Source organism: Pelobates fuscus, chromosome 5, assembly GCF_036172605.1.
Source record: "Pelobates fuscus isolate aPelFus1 chromosome 5, aPelFus1.pri, whole genome shotgun sequence".
In the NCBI taxonomy this organism is placed as follows: domain Eukaryota; kingdom Metazoa; phylum Chordata; class Amphibia; order Anura; family Pelobatidae; genus Pelobates; species Pelobates fuscus.
This window is the reverse complement of record NC_086321.1, coordinates 335,045,499-335,072,799: the sequence shown is the minus strand read 5'-3', so window position 1 is coordinate 335,072,799 and position 27,301 is coordinate 335,045,499. Positions and strand designations below refer to the sequence as shown.

General features: G+C 39.1%; 1 protein-coding gene across 4 annotated transcripts in view; it reads left to right on the top strand.

Annotated features, from left to right (window-relative positions):
• Positions 1-27,301, top strand: part of CBFA2T2 (CBFA2/RUNX1 partner transcriptional co-repressor 2) — a 55,184-nt gene that overhangs the window by 14,214 nt on the left and 13,669 nt on the right. For 2 of the 4 annotated variants that reach the window (XM_063455735.1, XM_063455734.1), the window contains exons 2-4: positions 19,203-19,346; positions 21,051-21,292; positions 23,479-23,568. In XM_063455735.1, the coding sequence (XP_063311805.1) occupies positions 19,203-19,346; positions 21,051-21,292; positions 23,479-23,568 (476 nt within the window). Of the gene's footprint in view, positions 1-8,699; positions 8,887-19,202; positions 19,347-21,050; positions 21,293-23,478; positions 23,569-27,301 lie in introns of those variants that run through there. The other 2 variants (XM_063455736.1, XM_063455737.1) reach the window with 2 other exon arrangements.

Genomic DNA, 27,301 nt, shown 5'->3' with positions numbered 1-27,301 from the left:
TGCGGGCCTCTGCATTACAGTTGGCAACCCTACAGTCCCAGATAGAAGTGCCTTGGTATTCCTAATTCCTGTCTGCAGGAATCTAATAATATTCTTGTTTTAACCTTGCTAAAGGCAATAATTCTTAAATAAACTTAATCTTAATGGCTGGTCAGCAGCCTAGATTCTGTTGGCTAAGCTGCAGAAGCCGTAGCCTAAACCAAAAAAAGTGGGACACTACATAATTCATTATTCTTGGTTATTCCAAGGAGAAATGTGGTAATCACCGTTCTGCACTAATCAAAATCACGCAGAAAGTGAAGGTGCCAAATGTCAGTCAAAGATTGCATGACTGCACCAGGAAGGTCCTCTGGTGGTTGTCTGAGTGACAGCCACTAGAGGTGTCCCGCAGAAACAGTGTAAATAGTTATTTTTTTTTTTTTTTTCAGAAAATGTAGTGTTTACACTGCTAAAATTGCAGGGACAGTCTCTTTGTACCAACATCACTACATTAAGCTATAGTGGAACTGGTGCCAGGAGAGAGATCCTTTAAAACACAGTCAGAAACCAGAACAGATTGATGATGTTTTTTTTAGCAGTAGTATTTTTTTTGTTTTTTTTGTTAACTACATGAAAAATGCAAGATCGATGATTATTTGTGTATATCTTGTTTTTGCAAGATACAATACATAGAAAAAATCTACAGGGATATTCATTAGATCATTAATTAAGTAAATTCACATTTTACACCAAAATAGCAAGACAATTAGAAAATCTCCGGTCAATTCCGTACAGTTCACATTTTACTGAATTTAGTGTTGACATCAAAACTGCAAATGTAAAGGGAAAATAGAAAAAAAAAAAAAAAGAAAATTGATGGTATGTTTTTTTTTTTTTTTTACAATGATTTTGCGAAAATGAACCTTGTATACCACAAATCCATTGTCTATGGGGAGATTTAATATAGCTAATTAATTAAAAAGTGATGCAAATTCTGAAAGTGGACCAAACACCAGTAGATTGTGCCTGCTGCTTTTACCGGCTACCATGGTGTTTGCTTCACTTCTAGAACATTGCACCACCTTTTAGATCACTGATACATCTTTCTTAGTGTGTTTGTATTATACAGCCAGACTCCTTGTCTTGATGCATTCCTATGGTCTATAAACAGAATGTGTATACATGCAAAGACAAAATATCCAGGACACACTGAACATGCCTTTCCTCAGCCCCAAGGCGGTATAGTAATGACATGTTGTATTACTGAGGTGGGTGGCTGATTTCCTTTTGAAATGAATAGCTCTGGGCTGCACAATCTCCATCAGACATCCTGGAGCCGGAGGCTGGGCCTGTGGAATGCGGCAAAACCTCACACTTCACTCCAGCTTTTTCTGGGAGGTCCAACAGTATCTTTCCAATACAGGACCACTGGGAGATGGACCCTGGCTGTAGATCAATCCTAGATTATAATTTGTATGTGTATTTATATCTTAATCGCTTGTTCTAGCACAAGCATTTTGTTCTGAAGGGGAAAAGTTTATTTTTTTTATTGTATTTTATTTTAACCAGAAAAAAGAAATCATCCTTTTTTAGTCAAACGTGTGTTTTATAGCTAAATTTATTTTCCTATTGTTAATTTAAAATTGTTAGAAAAAATATTTACTCCTACTAAGGGGTTTTTATTTGCTAAACAGTATGTGGTTAGTTGCTTTAACGGCTAACACAAAGCTTAGGAAATCAGACCAAAACAGCTGCACCAGAGATTGTTGTGCTATTTTGGGCTAGATTTTGTAAGTTAGCGTCAATGAAGCACACTTCAATGATCACTAAATAAGTGTTAGTACTTATCATTATTTTATTATCTATATAGAAACATAGAAACATAGAATGTGATGGCAGATAAGAACCATTCAGCCCATCTAGTCTGCCCAATTTTCTAAATACTTTCATTAGTCCCTGGCCTTATCTTATACTGTAGTTAGGATAGCCTTATGCCTATCCCACACATGCTTAAACTCCTTTACTGTGTTAACCTCTACCACTTATATAGCGCCAGCAGAATTCCGTAGCGCTGTACAATGGCTGGACTAACATACATGTAATTGTAACCAGACAAATGGACGCACAGGAACAGAAGGGTTGAGGGCCGTGCTCAATGAGCTTACATGCGCAGGGGTTCTCAACCCAGTCCTCAGGACCCCCTACCAGTCCAGGATTTGGGGATTACTGGGTGTGTCTAATGTGTTTAGAAAAAGGGAAAAAAAACACCTTAGACTCTAAGGTTTTTTTTTTTTTTTTTCTAAACACCTTAGACACACCTAGGTAATCCCTAAACCCTGGACTGGTAGGGGGTCCTTGAGGACAAGGTTGAGAACCCCTGTGCTAGAGGGAGTGGGGTATAGTACTTGTGCCTAAATTGTGTAGGAAAACTCCCTTCAAAAGGTTAGATGCCATGAAATATTTAAATAGAGCTTTCTTGTGATTTGGCTGGAAGAGTGTCATGAGAGTTGTACTTCATTTTAGAAAGCCGCATTTGAAAAAAAAATATATATAATATTTTTTTACCTATTGGTAAAAGAAAAATATGCTGCTTTCTTCCTATAAATAGGTAGCTATAGAAATAGTCTCCTCTTGCCCCAACCTCTGCATCTTGCAATGAAAAATTAAAAATCTCTCTAATTTACTAGCCCCAGTGCATTATCACTGTCTAGCAATGTCTTGACAATGATGGATCCTTGGAGCAGGCACACAACTTGCAATTAGTAAATGTGATGGGAATTGAATTGTAGCAAAGGGGTTTATTCACTAAACACCATATTGTGGTGACGTTGAACCTGACTTGAAATATTTAATCCAGAAGAAGAAAATTCTCAAACTCACCATAGTCACAGTTTGGCTCTTTTAGCCTAAATTTAGTTTTTAATGCACTATAATAAAGTGTTTTAGTAAATAAACCCCATTGATTAAGCAATGAAATCAGTCAACCCTGCTATTAAAGAGTGCTAAACGGTATATTAAAAAAAAAAAAAGTTGTACAAAGTTGAATTGTGGCAGGGTTTACACCTGTTTTGTGCATAGACATGGAAAAATAGAATGTGATGGCAGATAAGAACCATTTGGCCCATCTAGTCTGCCCAATTTTCTAAATACTTTCATTAGTCCCTGGCCTTATCTTATAGTTAGGATAGCCCTATGCCTATCCCACACATGCTTAAACTCCTTCACTGTGTTAACCTCTACCACTTCAGGTGGAAGGCTATTCCATGCATCCACTACCCTCTCAGTAAAGTAATACTTCCTGATATTATTTTTAAACCTTTGCCCCTCTAATTTAAGACTGTCATCTTGTTGTGGTAGTTTTTCTTCTTTTAACTGCCCCCTAACTGCTCATTGGAGTTCCGGTTGAAAAGTGCTGGTATAGAATATGTCAGTTCATTTGATGTATATTTAGATTATTTGTCTATATCTAATATCCAATCATTGGTGAGCCTTTGCCATTGCTCGGGATCGAGTCATAAATGTGAACTTAATTTAAAAGGGACACTATAGTCACCAAAACAACGTAATGCTTAATGAAGGAGTTTTGGTGCATAAATCATGCCTCTGTTGCCTCACTGCTCAATCCTCTGCCATTTAGGAGCTAAATGACTTTGTTAATGCAGCCCTAGCCAAACTTCCCAGCACATGACTTACACAGCCTGCCTAAACACTTGTTTATACTTCCTTTATTAAAAATTCTGTTTAATTTAGAAATTCTTATCCCCTGCACTGTTACTAGCTTGATAGACCTTGATAGAATCCTGTATTTCATTATAATGTGACTTTACAGAGCAGATAAAAACTTTTAAAGTAAGTTAAGATCTGGTTGAAAATTAAACCATTTTGTTTTCATGCAGTCTGTGTCAGTTACAGCCAGGGGAGGTGCGGCTAGGGCTGCATGGACAGAAACAAAAGTGATTTAACTCCTAAATGGCAGAGAATTGAGCAGTGAGACTTCAGAGGCATGATCTATACACAAAAACAGCTTCATTAAGCTAAAGTTGTTTTCGTGACTATAGTGTCGCTTTAATTGAACATGGCTAGACTGGACTTAAGTTCAAGTTACGAACCTGCCAGATGCATTTGCAAACTACCCTAGTTTTTGTTTACTAGCCAAGATTGCATACATTCTTAGGGATTTAAATAAATGGCAGCATAAGTATTGGGCAACTGCTGGGTTAAATATACCATTCTATATTATTTACTACATCCAGGAGACTGCTCTGAATTGGGCTTGAGGTCGAATTACATCTGTCTTACTTTTGCCACGTACTATACTTACTAAAAGCAGCTATTCATGGAAAAAAAGAGTTTATCACCAAAATGTTTAACTGTGCAGGGAGCTCATGGGGGCTTTATTAAATTGGCCAAAATTGTTGCCAGCCTGTGTCTCTACTATCGTGCCTCTAGTTTATAAAATATTTATCAGCCAGTGGGGACATAAATCACCACCGTCCACTCCATAGAGACTTGCATGTTTTAGTTTATCTTCAGCCTTACAATAACTGACTTGACTACCTACGATCCAAATCTGCTGAAATCTCATTGGCATTATTAAAGGGACACTTCAGTCATTTAAGGTCCTAAACATATTGTACGTTTTTATGTATTTTCCATGAACCATTTCTGCATCTTTTGTTCCTCAAACTGTGGATGTCAACACTCTGTATGCAGCATCTACATTTATCATCTCTACGCCTTGCAAGGAGACTCTGAACGCTCCCTGTGTTTGACTGCGCATGCGCTGCAGCCACCCAATGCTTTCCTGTGGGAAAGAATTAGATTGGCTGAGATCATCAAGATGGTGATGGGGGGAGCTGTGGCAAGACTGGTGTGGAGAGGGAGTAAAGGTATTTTTAAGCACTTTATTTCTCCACAGAGAGGGGGGCTGGGGATATTAAAATTATAGTCCAACACTATGGTGTTAGGAATACATGTTTGCATTCCTAACATTATAGTGTTCCTTTAAACTGCCATCTGTAGGAACACATTTCAGTTATTATGGTATAGCAGTTTTAAAAAAACAAACAAAAAAACACTTTAATGGTTATGGTGCCAGCATGCTCCAGGTGCCACTGTTGGTTATGTGTCAATTTGTATTTGAATGGATTGACACAAATCAAGGTTTCCCCAGGAGCAAGTAACATGTTCCCCTGGTCATCATATTACTAAGTACTGTAGAAGTAACATCCCTTCATTAGCAAGCTCACTTTCATTCAGAGCTTCAACTGACATCCTCAGCCAGTTTTGCCATCCAAACGTGGACAAAATTGAAATTGCTAATGCAGTGTAACTTCCTAAGTGGACAGAGAGGACTAGACCATAGGGACTCGAAGGACCTTGACTTGTGCCGAATGGCTTGGGGATGGCACTGAGAACGTGCTTGCACCATAACTATTGCAGCAAGATTTATTGATTATGGTTAAGTTGACATATTTATACTCTAAAACCCTGTCTAGGTTTGGAACTATTTTTTTTCTGTTCCTCGGCACAATCTCACTGAATGGTGAGTTGTGTCTTGTTGATCACCAGCTTACAAAACTAAAGCCTGGCATCTTGAAAAATAGCCACCATTGCCCCCAATCAGACATGTGTTGAACTACTGTAGAAAAAAAAGCTTCCAGATACCTACAGCTTTATACCTGGAGTCTGACTCTTGTACCTGACTCGGACACATTGACATTATATATACAGGATAGAACAAGCCTTCCGTGCTGAATGATATGCTTCAAGCAGATAGATACATTTAGAGCATGAATTATGTATTCAATAATGATGCATCATGGGAATTGTAGTACAACTTGATGGCTTTAGATGCCATTACTGATATCATTTTATTTTTTTACTTTTGCTGTTAAACATTGGTCACTGAGTAAAAGTAAAATCCAATCATTAAAGTTCTGAACACATTGGATTTCCAGCTGGTAAGGAGCTTGTAATAAAGCTCCTGACTTTCTTTTATATTCTATAAAAAAAAATCTTGCTCTCAATGGATACCTGCCAAGTGTCCCGGATTTCCAGGCACTGTTTCTAGATTTGGCTCTCTATCCAATATCCTGTTGTCCTGGCTTTTGTCTCAGTTTCTATACAGGAAATGTAAGTTTTTATGCTACGAAGTTAAAATATATTTCGCTATTATGGTGTTGCTAATTAGAATATTGCTTAGTACCTTTTACTCGATTGTTTACCAAACAGTGAATCATGGTGAGTTGGCAAAAAAAGATGTAACACCAAATCGATTTTCCCTTATCAGTGTGTGGAAAACCGAACTTGCCAACAGTCCTGAATTTGTCGGAACAGTCCAGATTGTTTTGCAGCCCTCTTACAAAGCTCTAGTTGCTTTTTCAGGTGTTCTGCTTCTGGATATTTCTGCATTGCTAAGTGCATCCTTGCCTCTGTACTAGGCAAGAATACAAACAATTCCAACCTGTTGGCAGGTGTATCAGTTGTGTCCTGCATTTGGGCCAACCTGCCTGACCTTGTTACTGTGCAGTCTATAGGCCACCCATGTCCTATCATGGCATTATCACTGACACAGACTCATACTTTCCAAAGCTGATAAGTTTGAAAGACAGCCACACCATACACCAACCAATGATGTGTATTATCTTATATTCGTAATTACACCAAGCTCAGCTGCCCTGTATGCTCTGTAATTTATCACCAGTTGAACAAATGGTACTAGTTGATACCCTTGCCAAATTATAATTTTGGGGCCCCAAGCAAGACTACACCCCATTTTATTCCACATTGCTTTTTAATGGTGCATTTGACAGTTTTGGCCTCAAAGTAGTGAGTCCGACAACTTTAGAATTGCTCTACCTAACTTACAGTCGTTCAAGTCACAAAACATTCCTCTGCAATTGCAAGAGTTAATCTGACGTTTTTCAGCCTGTGTATGCAATGATCTGTGCTCTGTCTGTTCTCTGCCTTGTGTATATATCTCAGATCAATGTGCCAAGTGATAGGAAACAGAGCTTGATGATAGATTTGCCCTCTAAGCCTTCTCGATCCCTTGTGGCACCAATTCCACTCCCTACATTTGTACGGAAATTTTCTTTTTATTTTCCTTTTTATATTAAATATGGAGAGGCCTGCTTTTAAAGGTTTTTTTTTTTCTTTTTTTTTTTTCGTTTTTTTTTTGCACAACTGTTAACATGAGCTCAATGCAGTGTATTGCTGGGAAGATTTTTTTTTTATAAAGAGATGCTGATTGTCGTAGCGCTGCGTTTTGCTGCGCATGTACAATCGCCTTCAATGTTGGATTGGCTGAGGTCATCAAGTTTGATGATCCCAGTCATAGAGGCTGAGCCTGCTGCCACGTGGGAGAAAAGATTAGTAAACTCACCTTTTCAAAGCGATGCAAGGGAGAACCGGGACCTAAACAACCGTAGCAGGATTATAGTGTCAGGAATACATGTTTAGATTTCTGACACTATAGTGTTTATTTAATGGGCTCAGTTTTGTTTTTTTTTATCTAAAAAAAAAACCTCAATTTAAGATTAAATTCAGGGTTTTCTAAATAGTCCTTTATGGCATGATACAATGTGCCATTACTCTGCACGTCGTTTTGTATTTATTAGCTCTGCACCAACAATACAATGCATTAACAATGTATTCTGAAATTAAATAGATTACTATAATCATACAAAAAGTGCGTAAACAAGTATTTTGCTCAGTGGGATGCAAGGATATAATCACCAGCATTTTTCCAGCTCTGTAGTAACATGCCATTTTGTATTAATACTCTTCATGTATCATATTTTATATGAGTAAACAACGAAATGCATAATATTAAAAAAAACAACAAAAAAAGTTTTCTTAGGTGCAGAAACTCTGAAATAATTTATTTCTACAGCTCTCCCAGAATGCCATGCAAAAAAATGCAAATAAGCTGAGACAGCATTGTCACTTTGCAGATCTTCACTCTACCATTCCATAGGCTCCCTTCTCCGTGACCTGCTGTTTTAAACAAAGCTTTTTATGGCAATGCATGGGTTAGTGTCTAAATGAACCACTGCCCAGCTGTGTGAACCAGCTGCTTCAGCTCTTTGGAGCTTGTCAGCTTAGTACTAACTTTTGTTCAACATATATTTATACCCATGCTGGGTTCCGTGTTTTTTTTTTTATGACTGTATATTATTATTATTATTATTATTATTTATATAGCGCCAGCAAATTCCGTTGTGTTGTACAATCGGTTAAAGGTGTCGCTTTTTTTGTCATTCACCCTAATTCATAGAGCATGTTTAGAGAAAGTATCAATGAAAAATATAATAAGCATATATCGTTTTCCTGGTAATTAAGATAAAAATAAAACATTTTTAATTCGCTTGGGAGATATACTAGTAATTTAAGAATGACAGCGGCACTCTGCGATAATGGTCTGCAATGATCTGCTGAGCTCGGTGACAAGCAGTCAGATTGTAGACTTCTCAATACCACCCCCCATCCTACGGCGCGACTCCCCGGGCTGAGAGCCTTCCCCCCCAATGCGGCCAGCCATAAACAAACCCTGCGCATATTAAGGACTTACAGTCCTATTGGCTCCGAGCCAGCGGTAGGTGTATATCTAGTGACATCGAAACGCAAGCAGCCCTTAGTAACAGTGGTAGAGACATGGAGAGAGAGAACGCTAGGCAGAGATAGACAGAAGGGGGGGGAGAGATGTCTCCCTCTGGAAAGCGAGGGGGGAGCTCAGTTTGACAACACATCTGCAGTCCATCTGCGCCAGCACAAACCTGTTTCTTCCAACTAACTGAGGAATCACAGTTTTGTTAAATCCACACAGAGGGGTGGAGGGGGATCCCATTTAGTTAGACCCAAGAAAAATCCCATTTCAAATTCCACAGCCGCATATCTCTGACGGTAAGTTGGTTTTAATTTTTTGTTCCCCCTCCCTCTCTCCCCAATTTATTTTAGATTTTTCTACAGAGCAGTTCTCTCTGTAACCTCTTCACGTCTTTTGGATAAAAAAAAAATAAATCTATATACATAAAATACTTGACGCACTACATTTTATAGTCATCTATAAATATGTATATAAAATGTTGTGTAGTTTTTAGGTGCAACACATTTTAAATCGATCTTAGACGAATTTTTAATTCTATTCGGTTTAAATAATATAAACCGTGTTAACATCAGAATATTGTCTTATTTGATTTTTCGATGTTTAATTTTCCAATTTCATGTTTTCTGTTTGTTTCTTTTTGTCTTTGTCTCTTTTTTTTCGCATCCGTGGAAAATTTGTGAAATAGCACATTTCCGTAGGTCGGTTTATTGTGTATTTGGATTGTGCGTGTATTTTTTGTTGTTTGTATATTTTCCAGGTCTATTCATGTTGACGGTCATGTTAATGAATAATAAATAAATGTACAGTTCGTATTTACAGTATTTGGCTATGGAACATATAAAGATTATGAAATTATATTGTACTGCTTGTGATGTCCAAAAAATGCCATTCAACTTAATTTGTGTTACTATGGGTTAATAAGAATGTCCTTGAAAAAAATAGTTAATGACAAGAACACCATGTAACCTACAGTAACATTGCTGTCTGAATAGAAACCCTATGTAGCAATTGTTTTAATCACTTTGAGGATTTCACCCCTCCTGGCTTTTTTCAGCCATGATTGCTCTGTCTTATTGATTTTGTCTATAATACCATCAATTATTTTTGCAGGATGCAGGAAAATGCAGTATTGTGTGAAGTTACCCAGATGCCTCTTCTTCAAACAATGTTTATTTAATAACCCCTTAAAGGGACACTCCAGGCACCCAGACCACTTCTGCCCATTTGAGTGGACTGGGTGCCAACTCCCATCACCCTTAACTCTGCAAGTGTAATTATTGCAGTTTTATAAACCGCAATAAATACCTTGCAGGGGTAAGTCCTCCTCTAGTAGCTGTCTAATCAGACAGCCACTAGAGGGACTTCCAGCTTCTTAAAACGCGAAAATTGTTTTAAACTACGCTCGACGTCTTCACACGATGAATGAGGACCTCCAGCGTCGCCGGAATCCCCATAGGAAAGCACTGAATAATGCTTTCCTAAGGGGAGGTCTAATGTGCGCACGCCCATTTCCGTGCATGCGCATTAGGTCTCCCCCGCCGGCTGACGTCGGCGGGGGAGGAGCATGGGCGGAGCCTGACCCAGCGCCGAGGGACATCTGCGCTGGATTCAGGTAAGTCACTGAATGGGGTTTTAACCCCTTCAGCAGCATGGGATGGAGGGTGGAAGGGAGGGGGCCACTGCAGGATTCTGCTGTGCCAGGAAAACTGTTTTAGGAAAACAGGAAAACAGTCCCTTTAGGGACACAACTTCAGAATTAAATGGAAATCATGACGGAAAATTTCCGTCATGTGTCCTTAATGGATGTAGCCTTTGCTGATCGTTGTAGTTTGCCATCCAATAGAAAATGACAGATGTAAGTCCCTAGTCCCTAAATGGCAGATTTAAGATTTGTTGTGAATGGTTGGAAAATAGTTTAATTTAATTGGTGCTCGGGCCTTGTGTTTAAATATCGGAGAAACTGTATAACCAAGATGGCAGATAATAAACAGAGGCTGCCACAATACAATCTGGGTATTTAGTTCAAAAATATCAGAATGATTTACTATCCATGAAATCACTGATCATTCCCTCAAAATTAGGAGCCTTTGGATGAAGGCTTACACTCCACAGGTCCCTGACCTTGACATCCTGGTGGTGGCTTCTCCCACTGGCCTGGCCAACGGAGTTATGGATTTTTCTTTTCCCTGATATATTGTTACACAACGCTAAACTCTTGGATCTTTTACTGGGTTTATGCTGTTACATGGTTACATAGCTGAATAGAGACTTGCGTCCATCAAGTTCTGACTTCCTCACATATGTTTTTGCTGTTGATCCAAAAGAAGGCAAAAAACCCAGTCTGAAGCTCTTCCCATTTTGCAACAAACTAGGAAAAAATAGATATCTCATTGGATCAAACAGCTATTAACCCACTAGTTATAAATTATATCCCTGTATGTTATGTTTTTGCATGTATTTATACAATTTCTTTTGTTCTTTTGTTGGAGCCTGCTTTCGGGGCATCCAGTCGATACGTTGGTGTATTTATGTTTTTCTTTCGTATTATAATAATGAAAACGTGTTAATTACAAAAAGAAAATGATCAGTAGGATTAATTCTTTTAGTGACCAAATATTAGACTTAATGTGCTGCTTAGTTAGTTAGTTAGTATTTGTACTTCCGAGCAACACTTTCCAGTTTTGAATAGGATGCTTAAATAACGGCATAGACTGTCATCTTAAGCTTTTAAAACGTTGTTGTGTTAAATAGGTCTCAGAATTTGTTTTTGCTATGTTGCCTAAGTAAACCAGTATAAATATCTGACTTATCAGTTTTTGTTTTTTGTGACCCTTCCACGGGGGGTGTCTACCCAAAATGGAGGGTACGTTTGTGCTAAGAGGATGTCTGTGATATAATTTATGGGCTTAGGTTTTACTTTAATTGGAAGAATGTATTGATCTGTGCTGTGTATATCAATGTATGTACTTTGGCAGAGTTGTTCACCAAAGTGAATTTCAGATTTAAAGGACCACTCTAGTGCCAGGAAAACATACTCGTTTTCCTGGCACTATAGTGCCCTGAGGGTGCCCCCACCCTCAGGGTCCCCCTCCCGCTCAGCTCTGGAAAGGGTAAAAGGGATAAAACGTACCTTTTTCCAGCGCTGGGCGGGGAGATCTCTGCCTCCGATCCTCCTCGGTTCCGCCCCGTCGGCTGAATGCGCACACGCGGCAAGAGCTGCGCGCGCATTCAGCCGGTCGCATAGGAAAGCATTTACAATGCTATCCTATGGACGCTTGTGTGCTCTCACTGTGATTTTCACAGTGAGAATCACGCAAGCGCCTCTAGCGGCTGTCAATGAGACAGCCACTAGAGGATTTGGGGGAAGGCTTAACCCATTAATAAACATAGCAGTTTCTCTGAAACTGCTATGTTTATAAAAAAAAATGGGTTAACCCTAACTGGACCTGGCACCCAGACCACTTCATTAAGCTGAAGTGGTCTGGGTGCCTAGAGTGGTCCTTTAAGGTCGAAATAGTCAAACGAGAAAAGTAATCGAAAGTCAGCTGCGCTCTCAGTTTGGCTACTCTGGTCTTAAATTTTAAATTGACTTTGAATTCAGTTTAAAATCTCCCTTTAACTAATAAACCTGCAAATGTTGGGTTACTATAGTGACCAACGATCCTTCCTGCTAAACACACATGGAAGAGAGAGTGTGTTGTGTGTATTTAATGGCGCACATTATAGGAACACTGACCTATATACTCTTAGACCTAAAAACCTATATAATATTAGACCTTAAAGGAATACACCTGGATCATTTTTCCGTTCACACAAATGATCATTTAAAAATAAATAAATACAATAATTTAGATTCAATAACAAGTTTGCTAAATTTAATAGAATTGACCAAACTGCTTTTTATTTTTGGCAGAACTCTTCAATTTTTATTTATTTTTTTTAATAAAAAAGCTAATGCTCTAAATACAATGTTATTTCTGTACATGGAATAACCCATATATGATATAAAATTATGAACAACAACAATGCTGAGAGATGCACTTAATATGAAACCGGCATCTTTTGTGGTGAGGCTAGTTCCACTTTATCTTACCCCCAGTACATTCTAAAGTAAGGAATGCAATATACAAATATAAGACACACTGTCCTCCACTGCACTTCTAAGTGATGGCACTGCTCTCATCCCAAGATGTGCACTAATGGGCACTCTGGCAACTTTTTGCATAATGACACACAAATGTGTATGCACCAGTGAATTGCTTTTATGGTGATGTACATGCTCACCCATCCCCATGAATTGACATGCAATGCATCATGGGATTCATAATAATTTACATTGTATGCCAAGGCATGCCTTGATCGCCCTTTGTGATTGTATAAATCAGAAAAAAGTGTAAATCTAAAGAGCACTTAAGTCAGAGAGCAGATATATTATAGAATGTATCTGTTAACACAGGACTGCTGACTTCATGTTATTGTCATGGAAGACACGATTAGACTAATATTGTAAAGCACTGCGGAATTAGTTGGAGCTATATAAATACTACTACGAATAATAATAATAGCATGCATGTAGAATATAGCAAGTGGGACATTTTGATATCTTATGGGAACCCGAAAGAGAGAGATGCATTCTGCATTATAGGACAAAGGGACGTGCTTCAATCCTTTTTTTTTCTTCTTTATTTAGAATTGCAATTCATGTGTTCTCGCTCAGCAAAGATTATAATGTATTTTTCATTATTATTGCAATAGCTCAATAATCGTATAATTTGGGGAACTCCCCCCACCCCTATTGCTTAGATTTGTCCTTGTAAGCCAACCATAAGCAAACACTAACATTAAAATGAGAGAAGTGCATTGTTAAGGGATGAGATCAGTTGATAAAGAAGGAGATATCATAGACCTCTGCAGGCTTTGTTTGTGTAGTTCATACCCCTTTAACTGCATATCAATGGTCTGCTTAATCTCCTTCCATTAACATTCTCATGGCTGAGTTAACCCTTTGAGAGCCCAAAAGCTATTCAGCACATCTCAAAGCAAGGCATTGCTCATTGCTCTGTCAACCAGAAGGTTACAAAGGACACTCCAGCATAATGTTTGCACGTTATTTTTTTTACACATTACTGTAAACTTAATGCTTTAAGATGCATTTAAAATGAGATCACTTCCGGTTAGCCTACATGCTGTGAAAGAAGGACCTCGTCCATTTTGATGTAATGTCTGAAACCTGTGTTGTTCCAACACAGATCCCTGCCAAGGCTTCCCTGTGGGGCATCACTCAGACTGAATGTGGTACCAAATGGTGATGACATTGGGAAATATCTCTGCTCAGGTCCCTTTTGCTGGGATAATAACTCCATATAAGACCCCCGGACAACACCTAAACCACACGGTTGATCACTAAACCGGGTAACTTTAGGAATTTGACATGGAAACGGCAATTTGTACACCAAAATAGTTCTGATGGGAAATTAGGCGACTCAGGCCAAATTAACTAGTTTTGATAATTTTCTAACATGTTCTTGTCTGTTTATTTACAGTTCCCTATTTATCGAATGTACCGTTATATTGACAATTTTATTTAAAAAGACACATTAAGTAAGGAAATGTAAATCTCTAGTCTAATGTCTCTGCTAAATACAATGTTGCCGTTTTACATAAGGACTGTTTCTTGCCTTTGTGGCTCTGTTTTGTTATGCTTTTTTTTTCTCTTGAGATGTTACTTAGTAATTATTTAATACCCTGCTGTTAAAACTAATTTCATGGGAATCTGGGGGTGAAAAAAACAAAACCTGTTGATACTCTGAACCCACTCAGACTCCTGTTAAAACCCTGTGTGGATTATGGGAAGGAGGAGGGAGAGAAAGCGCTTTGCCATTGTGCAAGCAACAGATGTGCTCCTTGCCTCTAACACATGCCCTCTTTCCCCCATCTGCTCCCAACACCAGGTGCAGCTTCTGTTTACCCATAATCCCATTCACTTGTGCTCATCCTTCTTCATTGTCCCTCTAGGAAATTAGCATTACAGTTCAGGCCCCCCTCCTCTGTCCCTAGGCTGCAGGTGACTGTCATAGTATCAGCTGTTCTCTGACTCCTGAATACTGCGGCCATACCGGGAGGAGGGAAGTACATTTTTGGCCCAATTATTTATTTCCAATTAGGGAAGTGAACTCCAAACATAACTTGCAGGATTATTTACTAAATCATGATTTAAAGTACATTTCAAATTTTGTGCTACGATGGCCAAACTGAAAATATAACTGACTTTTGAGAATTTTTCCAGTTTGTTTATGGCCTAAAATTAATAATTTATATTCTGTTATTATTATTTTACTATTATGTTATTTTATACACAGTTCTGGATGGGTATGTACTTGGCAGCCTCTGTCACTCGAACAAAGATACCTTTAAACAGGACTGCCCAATTTTATCTGGGACTGTTCGGAGGTATTATTAATTGTAAGGTTTAGAACAACGCAGAAGATGCTCCTACTTTAATTACTGCTATTCTGGATTCATTATCATCGATTTAACCTTTCCTACTGTTGGTATTGTTACCTTCTCTTGAACAGTAATACATGTTGTGGGGTGATAATGTCTAATATCTAAAGAAAGAAAAAAATCAACATTGTATTATGCTATACAAATTCTATCCTCATGTTGTTAAAATATAACATGGTGGGGGCGGGGCTTGAGCCTCATGGCGGCTGGACGTGCTTTGGCTGAGCTCCAGGCTTGATCTCCCTTCTAAACTAACTTTTATGCTAAACAGCCAACTTCAAAGCTTAAAACCGGGACTTACCAGTCCCAGGAGCCGGTAGCTGAACCCTGAGCCGGCCGATCTGTTATTGTTCCGTACCTATCGCGGTAATCTAGGAGAGGCCTAGTGGAGTTACTCGGCGGGAGAGGCGGCCGCTCTTCCGACCTGAGGACTGCTGTGCCTTAAAGCATTAACCTCACAGCCCTGTTTTCCCCCCCCCCCCCTCTCTGGACCGGGGGGGTTATCTTGCACCATCGCAGCAGCAACACTCACTAAGCCCCAAAAAGCACTATTACGCAAGATGGCGTCTGAACTCCGCACCACTCCACCAAAGCCTTCGTCTGTCCCGGGACACTCGCATGCCGCTGATTACCTTATGCAGAGGCTCGACGACATCTTTGAGCGCTTCTGGAAAACATTGGAGGCACGACAGTCAGCTACTGCACAACAGAACCTAGAAGGGAACCGGAGAAGCGAGAGACCGGCAGTATGTGGGCCTCTTCAGGGTGATCAACCTAATCGAGCAGACATACCTACAACCACATGCCACACTCGCATTACTCAACCGCAGGACTCTGCTACACTGCATCATAAGTGTACACAGTGGACAGCCAGACAAAAGGTGAGCAGATCCCCATCAGGCAGAACCCTCAACACGGGAACCACCTTCACTTACAGTAGCCCACCTGGGCCGAAGGCCACCAGGGGCACAACCTTACAGCATCACCCGCTCAGGCGGAGGGCTGTCCGCCGCAAGAGGCACAGGATTAACAAGGCACTCTGTACCCCCCAAAAGGGGAAGTACTGGGACTCTAGAGGCCTCCATGCCCGCGGCCCACAGATGCCGGCCCATATGGAGTCCTCCGACCAGCAAAGAGCAATCCCGCACTCAAGGTCTCATGCAGGCAGCCACAAAGCTCACCGGGATGCAGCACAGCTTTCTACCGGCGAAAGACACAGACTGAGAGCCCCTACAGGGCCCATCGGAGATGGAATCTTACCGAATCACCAACTCTGCTACTACCCTTGGCCCACCTGTCAAGCCTCCAGAGCCGGCATCGGCTGATCAGAGTGGACTGAACCAGAAATGTTTGATACCTCATGTCTTTTTTTTTTCTCTTTTCTTGCTCTCTCTAGTTACACATGTTTTCTCTTATTACTTGTTGCCTTCACAACCCAGTGGCATTATTATTTGTTGCCTTCATGACCCAGTGGCATTAAGTTCAGGCACACTGACACAGCCTGTATATTTTGAATGTGTGCAGCTTACAGCATATACAGCCTGAACACCTATCTTATAACAAAAAACATATCCCATGTCTAGACCCAGTTAGATTAGTACACATCCCAAGCTGCACTAGAAACGTAGAAATGTTTGTGCCTAGACACTATGTCAGCGTATTCAAAAATTGAGCAAACTTGTTTAGTATCTGCGAGCACTTCTATAGTCTCTCTCAGGACTTAAGCGCAGACCTATGATTTAGCCTGTTTACTTATAACATAAAAAATGTGCAGTTCTTAACTTGCCATGACACTGAATTAACTCGTGATCTTGTATGTTGTTCCGTGCACTAAAAAATAAAGACTTAAAAAAAATAAAAAAAATATATATATATATATAACATGGCAATTAAAATATATTTTAGGCAGGTAGCAGTATCTAGAGGTGTGCGAATAGGTGTTGCTGGGGAATACTTTGGGGACTGAAACCCCAGATGTAGAGCTGTTTAGCCCTGTATCACAAGGCATCTATTATAAAAACAAAGATCAGTAGTATGGTGCCCTGCCAGGCTACTAAGAAGTAGGGGGTTGTGCCCCCCGGGTTAGTATCAAGAAAGGACGCTGGGGAACAGAACTTTGTTATAACCCCTTGCTGGTTAGGTAGTGTGGTGGGATCTCTTTAAGTTCCTGGCTGTGCAGCATATGCATGTGTCTGACTGTGCTTTCATTGAGATAATGGAGAGCATTAGCGGCATGCTGTTCATGGGTAGAGAGGACGGGACATGAAAACAAACTGGCACTCTCTCAGGACTTGATACTCAAACATTATATACAGCATTTGAAGATAGTACCAGTTTAATGATTCATATTATATATATGTGTATTTCAATTTTTTTTTTCTTTATTGACTTTCTCATATCTCCAGGTGGTATTTTGTGTTTGTCAGAAGAGGCATGGGAGTCTGAGTATCTTCTAGACAGATCTTAGATGTCCCACCTGGAATCTGCTGAAGCCACTCTCCCAGCTTGGCGGTTACATCCCCAAGAACTCCATTAACCACAGGCACTACTAGGATCTCACTTCTTGTCTATGAATGGTTTCTTCCAGTAGCCTACTTGTCGTCAGATTGCCCTGATCCCCTAGCATCTGATGTGGACCTGGTTTATCCGGGTGACGTTCAAGTCAGCATGACTCTGGTTTTTCTTTCTTTTTTGACATAGCCGACTATATATTGTTATCGCCGCCTACTGTCAAATCTGGCCCTGTTCATCAAACCCGTAAGACACATATTTTTCTGGCCATACATATGTAGAATTTATAATGTAGGACTGCATTAAATATGTTTTATAAACCTTGACAATACGAGCATGCAACCTTGACATTTTGGCTCTTCTATTTTTCCTCTGCCAATGGTTGGCAGAGAATTCTGGGAAATGTAGTTCAACATCTGGAATGGCTGGCCACACATAGCAGTAATTAAAGAGAACATATGGCCCACATTAAGCGCCCGCAGTAAGGTTGCCAAATTTCATAAGGTTCCTGGTGATGCATACAGAACTTGTCAGCTCGTCTCTTTATTTAAGCTAGAATGTGGTTAATTTTATGGGACAGTGAAACATGTTAAATAGATTATACAGGGCATGAAGTGGAACTATAATTGAATAAGAAAATTATTAAATAAATTGACTAGGTGCACGAAGAAACGCGTTGTACAAGATGGCCACGGATTTTTTATTTTTTTTTGCTGTGGGAGGTTTTGTTAATTATTAACCACAAACCTTAATTATTTTTACCCTACCGCAATAATTTATTTATTTATTTATTTGGGTGCAACTCCCTCCCCCGCCCTCTTCTTGCCTTATTATATTTTACCGGATCAAATGATTCAGTAACTTATTCTTGGGCCAGATGGCGTGTTTTTCTCTTGATTCCGGCATTGACAAGGTTAACTCCGCAGAGGAGACTGTTAGCTTGGCACAAATGGGAAACAGATGGAGAGTGGTTTCACCACAACGCTTAGAGAAAAACACAGTCAGGACTATGGGAAACGTGGAGCCAGTGATTGCCAGATGTAAGCTTATATCAATTTGTGGTTGGGTTTTATATTGTTGGTTTATAGTTTTGTTTCCAGGGTCGTAAAAGTATTTGTAAATGATATACCATAAGTTGTGCATTGTATTCAAGCAAAAGGAACCATGTTTAGAATATTATATGAAAATTTGAATATGGGAGCTACTACGTGCTTGAAAGTTTTGGGCGAGATATTCCATTACTTCTTGCCTTCTCTGTTGCTCTCTGGCAAATGCTGTGTATGCGAGACAGGAGTCTAAGATGTGGTGGGAAACAAACAGGCTGTGAAGGTTTCGAAACCATGGAGCATATTCTTCCATGCAGGGAGGGGATGAGGGAACATGCTTCCTGGAGCTGGTACAGAGGAGAATCACACACACCAGATGGCTACCCATGCTGATAAAGTCATGAAACCAGTTGTGTGACCTTGCAGTTGTGTGCTGTGGCTTTATATATGCTATGTTGTAACGGTGTATTTTATTACCCTGTGGCTGGATGTACTGCAGAGCACTGGATGGTATGTTCTCTAGTTTATACTGTGTACCTCTTCCTTCACAGTTACTGGTGACAAGAGGATACCAGCGATGCCCGGTTCTCCCATGGAAGTGAAGATTCACTCCAGATCCTCTCCTCCGAGCATGGCTCCTCTGCCACCAGTGAACCCCAGCGGGCCCAGGCCTGTCTCCTTCCCACCATCAACACGTATGTCAACTCCATCATCTTGCTATAAATCAGGGGAAAGTGGCCATTATATTTAGGCTAATTAAGGGTTGTCAGACTGATAGATTAGTAATATCTGTAGAGTAATCGGTGCAGTTCTCCTGCCCTAAGTATTAGCCCTTGCACTCTATTTTTTTTTTTTTTTTTTTTAATTACAATGCACCCCAAATATTCAATATTTATTAAATACCATTTAATTCTGATATATAATATTTCTGGGGCACGTACGATGCAGCCAATAGGAAAAAATAACTGCCAAAGGGGAAGAATTTACAGACAAGTGTGCACAAATGTGAGTGTCTATGAAAGAGACCATAGAAATTGCCTAATTATTATTTTTTTCTGGATCATACAAGCATAAGCATGGTATTAAAATGCAGTAATAACAAATGTTGTTATAATAATAATAATAAAAAAAGAAAAAATACATATATGTAAAATATAACTGCAATCTATGTGCAGAAAGAAGGGGATGCCTTGCCTGGATCTTTTAGTACACAAGGCGATGGATGCAATATTAAGACAATAAGTTAGATAATAGATTCTCCACTGCTGTGTTTGGTCTTGCTGAGATGATTGACAGGTGTAGGTTAGTTAGTTAGTTTCAGTGTTGATGCACACCTTGATGCTTTATGGGTGTCCATATTGACTGCTGTGTACAGAACAAGTTCCAGTGAGAAGTGAAGTTTTTTGGCGCACCCTAGTGTCTCATTTCTATTATGACCACCTTTCACCCTGTGCTTATTGTGCTCTACCATTTACAAATGATCTCATACACTCTGCTGTCTCGTATTGTCCCTGTCCCGAGTGATTTTTGTTGTACCTGCTGCTGGCTCTTATTGTTATACGCCGTCTATTTGTTGTCACTAGCACTATCCATCCAATTAAGTCTGTTGTTGTATGGCTTTTTTGTGTGTGTGTATTTGTGATTAGCTGTCCATTATCTGCTTTGTTGTTGCTCGTCTTTGCTATCTTTTAATCACTCATATCATCAAAAACATATTTTCACCTTGTTGAGCATAGTCTGGTTTGTGCATCTTGTCATGTCCTAGCTTCTTAGAAACATAGAAACATAGAATGTGATGGCAGATAAGAACCATTCGGCCCATCTAGTCTGCCCAATTTTCTAAATACTTTTATTAGTCCCTGGCCTTATCTTATAGTTAGGATAGCCTTATGCCTATCCCACGCATGCTTAAACTCCCTCACTGCGTTAACCTCTACCACTCCAGCTGGAAGGCTATTCCATGCATCCACTACCCTCTCAGTAAAGTAATACTTCCTGATATTATTTTTAAACCTTTGCCCCTCTAATTTAAGACTATGTCCTCTTGTTGCGGTAGTTTTTCTTCATTTAAATATAGTCTCCTTCTTAGAGTTCAAGTCATCCCTGTGCCCACACTGTGCTTTATTTCATATAGTTACTTTACCTCTCTTGCCATTTCTGTGAGCTTACTTTTTTCCTTTTGCAATGGCTCACTGCCATGTTGTCTTGCAAACTCCTTGTTAACCTTGATCTTAATCTGCCGTACTTCCTCTAGAAAAGACGTTATTATTTCAAAATGGTTTCTTCCTGCCTTATATCCTGTAAACAAACTCTCCGTCTTCCAAAAGTTATTTTCAATGTTGTTAACAGTGAACATAATAATCTTTCTTGCTTTATTTTTTTTTATCATTTATTTATAGTCACCAATGGCATTAATCACTCTCCGCCCTCCCTGAATGGAGCTCCTTCTCCTCCTCAACGTTCCAGCAACGGTCCTTCGTCTTCATCCTCCTCTTCACTTGCCAATCAGCAGCTCCCTGCCACCTGTGGCGTCAGACAACTGAGCAAACTTAAAAGGTTTCTTACGACCTTGCAGCAATTTGGCAATGACATCTCCCCCGAAATAGGAGAGAAAGTCCGAACTCTTGTCCTGGCCCTGGTGGTAAGTTCACAGCAACGGATGCAAAGAGTTTCTCTTCTAATGGTTATTGACCTAAAAAATGTGAAGCTATAAAAAAGCATATAACTTCATGGAGCATGCTGGGGAAAATATTCAAGTTCCAAACATATTTTACACTCAAATGTAAACTTCTACGACATCTGAGCAACTACATTGGAATGATGAAATGACTCTGCAGGGTTGGAGACATTATCTTCCCAGGATACAACAGAGTTAGTTATATATCTGGTCCTGTCATGGTTTCTGTTATCTCGGCATACCTCCCAAGTGGCCCTACCTACAAAGGACAGTCTCTCTGCCATCCAAATCCTTCTGTAATTTGTTCCCATGCTGGAGTGCCATTCTAAAACAACCCCTCCCCCATCTCCCCCACCCCCCCAAAAAAAAGACTGTGCCCCTAAAAAAATCTACTTCCAAACCATACCGATTTAAAATTTTCACCTAAAGCAAACATGTCCCTTTTTCTGCACTTTAATTTTGAGGGACCATGATCTAATTTCCTTGCCAAAAAAAACAACTTTGCTTGAAGCAGAGGTGTAGTAGTACTACTTACTAAATAAGCGGTTGCTAAAACAGATCAGGCTTGTATTTTTTTCCATTCCTGTAGAGTGTAGGAGTCAGACACACATATTGAAAAGTCATCTTGACTTTTGTAGGAACCAAATTAGAGGTATGTCAAGTACTGTAAAAGTTCCCAAACTATTAAACACTTATGGTAGTCATAAGAGTTGCTTCAATGCTGCATTTTCAGCTTAATGAGGAACTTTTGTACAATCAAATCACTACTTAAATGTAGGCTATTATTATTAATATGATTATTGCAATAGCATTTACTGTTTTTTTGGAATTTTGGTATTGTCATTTCCACGTGGTAATAGTTCTGCCTTAAGTGAGAATGTAAAACAGAGGAAAATAGTTCTTCCATAAAAAGTTCTAGTTAAGAAAAAATTGTATCTGCTTTGTCTTTGTCTTTCATGGCAAGAAGTTAGTGAAATTCTTTAAAATCTTGAAGGGGTTAAATGCAGCAGAATATTAAAGGGACACTATAGTCACCAGAACCACTACAGCTTAATGTTCTGGTGTCTATAGCATGTCCCTACAGTCTTCACACTGAGAAAAGACAGTGTTTACATTGCTGCCTAGTAACACCTCTTGTGGCAGTCACTCAGACAACCACTAGAGGTTCTTCCCGGTTCAGTGCTGCATTTTGTGCAGTACCTACTTCAGCGTGTCCACGCTCTGCATGAAGACGCCGAACGCTCCCCATACAGATGTAACTGATTCAATGCATCTCTATGAGAAAATACTAATTGCTGCCACAAAGCATTTTGCCGCACATGCAGAATAGCTGCCATTGCTTTCCTATGGTAAATAGGTAGCCCAGCACTACATGTTTGTATTTATAACACTATAGTGTTCATTTAAACACAAATAAAATACATAATAGGGAGATTTTAATCCTATTCTTATTTAAGATGCCTCCTAAGTGAGTTTAGAGTTTTACAAGTTTTAGTGTAGATAGGGCATCAGACTTGCACGTGCAGAGGACACATTTCATGGTAACAGCCATGTTATTTATGTACATTTTCATATATCCACAACTTTGATTCTGAAGCTCTGCAATTAGCAGAACTTAAACAACATATCTGATTTTTTTTTTTTTTTTGTGATTTCTTTTTTAAGGGGTGAATCAAAGACTGTGTGGTTGCCTTGTGTGTGAGATGTAATGACATAATTTTGCGTGTGGTGCTCCAATGGAGTAGTGCTGCATTAGGAATTGCTATCCCACCAGTTCAGAAGGGCTTCTTTAGGGGACACTCTGATTCCCCAATATTCCAAGCTGAATTTGTATTATCAAATAAAAAGAGATCCAGATTAAAGCTTCTGATTCATGTATTAGCCATTCCATTCAGTATATTAACTTCTTCTTCAGTATAAATTGTTCTAAGGCTACTTCTGTTCTAGAATGCATTTTAGTGAAATTTCAAAAACCCTTGGTTTTGGTTCCATGGTATAGTGCCCTTTATTGTGATTTAGATGTTTAGAGCAGGGAGGAGAGAGGAAATGTTTTACTTTGTTTCCCAGTTTATTCAGCACTATTACTAATCTCCTATGCTCACATGCCTTAGTCCTCCCCTCACATGCCCTGATCTTTTTTTTTTTTTTAGAATTCAACAGTGACCATCGAGGAGTTTCACTGTAAGCTGCAAGAAGCCACCAATTTTCCACTGCGTCCTTTTGTCATCCCATTTCTAAAGGTAAGCGAGATGTTGAGAAAACTCATCTACTCAAATGTTAGGCATCCTGACAATTAAGGGCTAGGGCTATAGTTGTAAGGTGTGGGGTTCCATACTATAATATGCTTTGGTCCTATTTGAGATGCTCACTAGAAAAAAGGGTCACACCACTGCCCCCCAATATATATCATTATTTACTATATATACCCCCATGAAAACACGCATGCATTTAAATATGTATTATTATTTATGTGGGGTATACCTATAAACAATTCGCAAAAGCTGGAAATATCGATTGCAGCCTTTGCAAGCCCTCCCCTTCTAATCCCACCCAGACTTACTGTGGCTGTCCAATCACAGACTTTCCAGTGCAGATCAATGAAAAGTCTTTGCAAGGCAGGCGCTCTGAGCAATTGCTGTCTCTTGAGTTTAGCTCCACTGAGCTAAACAAACCAGGAAGTAACATGACTGGTTGTCTGATTGACCGCCATTGGGGCGTAACAAGGTTAATTTTAAAAAGTGCCAATTTATATTGATAGCTGCAGTTTTTGTAAATTTGGGGGTGGGTGAGAAGCAGACTCTCTTCACTCATAAAGTACTTCTACAAACTAGCTGTGTGGAGTGTTCCCTTATCTGTCTTCCTTAGCACCTCTCCATCTTGCCAAACATTAAAAGAAGAGTGACAGGTCTGGAATCCAGGCATTGGTCCTCAGCGGTTGAGTGGGAAGAGCTGAATTTCTTTCTCTGGCATCAAATATCTCTCTTCCCTCCCCTGTCTACTTTATTAGTCTAAAAGAGTGCCTGTGTGACATTGTATTTGTTAAGTCTGTAATACAAAGAACCACTTTGGGAGCAAGGAAATTAGATGTTTATTTTGGGGATACAGATCTCCTGCTTACCCAAATGCTCCACCAGATATTGATGGGGTTGTGGGTATAAAAAGCTCTCAGGCCACCATGAACCAGCTGATTTCAACTCTTAAATTGTGAACGTATATGTATAATTTTTATGAAAATGAATCCATTAACACTTGCTTGCTTGATGAGCTAACTCACAAAGTCAAACCTACTGGGCTATTCGCCAATGTGAAAATTGATGGGAATTAGCAAATCTCAAAATTCTGGTCAGAATATCCAAATTTAAAAAAATATATATTCTGTATGTCAATTCTGTCTTGTCAATTCTGTATGTCAATTCAATTTGAATTCCCTGCAATTCTCCCTTAATCGAATAACCTTGCTAGTCTTTCTTCATTCATGATCACCAGGTATATAGATAATTGGGGGTCAGTTATATAGTGTACAAACAGGAACAGGCTTCTTCACATAAATACCCATAAGAGAGAAAGAAAAAAAATGTGGTTTAGAAATTGGCATAAAATAAATGTTCTAGTCTTGAAATGCTCAGTAATCATGCAAGCTAACCTCTTCAATACTGCAACACATAGTAAAAACGTTAAGCAGAAATAACAAATATACAATAGAAGTGAAATACAATGCTTTATTTGTGTTGTCAAGGCCATTCAACTAAGAACCGAGAAATGTAAACTTTTGCTAATGGAAATGGGCTCAAAAAACAATAAAAATAAAGAAAAACATAATGGTCTGGTTTAACTGTTTTATATAATTGCAACGACTTTTTTTTTTTATCTTCACAAATGTTAAACCCCTCCTTTGTGGAAACCCCAAATGTGGCAAAACACCAAAAATAATTAATTTTAAATGCTTGGCTCACAACTTCCTCCAAGACACGGAGATCAAATTTCCTGCTCACTCCCTGCAGTTAGAAGATTAGGCATCACGTTTGGTATAGGAAATGAAACCTCAAAGCTATTTATTTTCTTCAGTGTAATCATTTTTTTAATTGCTAACTAGATCTTTATATTTTCGGTTAGATATTTTTTTTAAATGAATTGTAAACAAGTACACTTTTGACGGCACTGCTTTAACAGGTGGAAAATAAACTTGCTTCAGCGGGAAGAGATTCATATGTTTTTACTGCTTCCATTATTTTACACAGTACTTGAACAGTATTTATGAGGTATTACAAACTAAATGTGACAGACTAAAATACCTGATTGCATAAGGCAGACCAAGCTGCGTTTTCAACCTTAAATTTCATTGGGGTGGAAAATATGCGAAACACTAGCACGTTATAAAAATGTAATTCCACTGAATCAATTCGTACAAAAATAAAAAAAATTGGTTCGGGTAGTCCGAAATTCCATGTGGTAAATTTTCTGATTGGTTCGTTCACTAAATATCCATATGGCGCTTCGGAGTTAGAGAACTCGGACGACCTGCAGATTTCCCGAAATTTGCTGGCCTCCCAGCTCATTTGAAACCGAATGCACAAGTCTACGAAACCCAGATAAGCAGTCAGCACTGTCGGTGATGATAGGTGAAAAACTGAACCAAGTAGATAGTATCAGTGACAAGTGAGGTATAATTGAGTGACTGTAATCTGTTTTGAGTTGGGTTTTGATGGTTTTATTGATGATTAAGAAAGAGAATTGGAAGCAAGCTCAAGAGAAATAGGGCTTATTAAGAAAAGTTTTTGCAGTGTAGGAGAGAAGAGATGACAATGGGGGAGGACAGCTAGAGGTGAAGGTAAAAAGGAATGTTGCCTTGTAGGAGTATATCATATAGTAAAGACCAAAATATGCTTAGAAGCAGAGTCATTGAGGTCACTGTATGCGAAGGTAAAAAGTTTAAACTTGAAAAGGAGCGACAGATTGAGTTATGAGTTAAGGTGATGAGCATTCCAGTAGAAGCATTTTTGTGTAGTAGTAACATTTTAGAGAATTTAAAACTCATATGCAAAAGTCTTCTGGAATGTAGACAAATTATCACATTGTAGTACCCAGAAAAATGGGGTAAAGAGAAAACGAACCTGTTGACATTTTAACATTGACAGGTCAATTTACTACTTGCCAGAAAAACTAGTATAACACAGGATATGATTTGGGCTTAAAAGATGCATGCAATTTACTTGCATGGTTCGAGGACTGACTCATGGCTTTCAGTGTGTGTTTTGCCTGGGAGATATGCAGAGTTTGCACAATACCAAGACAAAACATTGCATCAACTTGCATCAACAGCAAGTTACAACAAACACTGAGTGTCAAATGAAACTTGGAAGAAAAAGACAACAATATTTTAATAAGGTATCAAAGCCCACTAGTCCAAGAAAACTTTGGCCAATGAATGCCTGGTACTGTGGTCCTCCTAGCTATAGAGCCAGATGATAGATGAAGGATATAAAAGACGATGATGATGATGATCTCCCAGTTTTTGAGATAATTAATGCACATGTACATATGTTGGTGGGCACAAACTTTTTGTTGCCATGTACATGCATGGGTCATGTGTATGTTCAGAAGATCTTCTGACTAGTAGTAAATTAATTGAGCTTTCTTTAAAGTTTCAAATGTGACTTTTTTGTGACACGTTGGCAGACAACAAGGGGAGTCTCAGATTTGATGACAGCATGCAAAAAGCAGAGCAAAGCAAAATTGAAACTTCAAGTTAAGCAATAATATATAAACACCTATTTCATTATCAATGACTGACCTAGAAATGATAATAATTCTCCCTTTTTAAGGTCTCTAACTCAAAATAGAATGTCTTACTTCTTCACCATTAGTGTCTTTTTAGAGGCTTACTCGCATAACATAAATAGGACAAAAAGGCATTTAAAGGTTGTCAGATTGCTATGATGGATATTACATTGACCTGTCAAAGGCATATCAAAG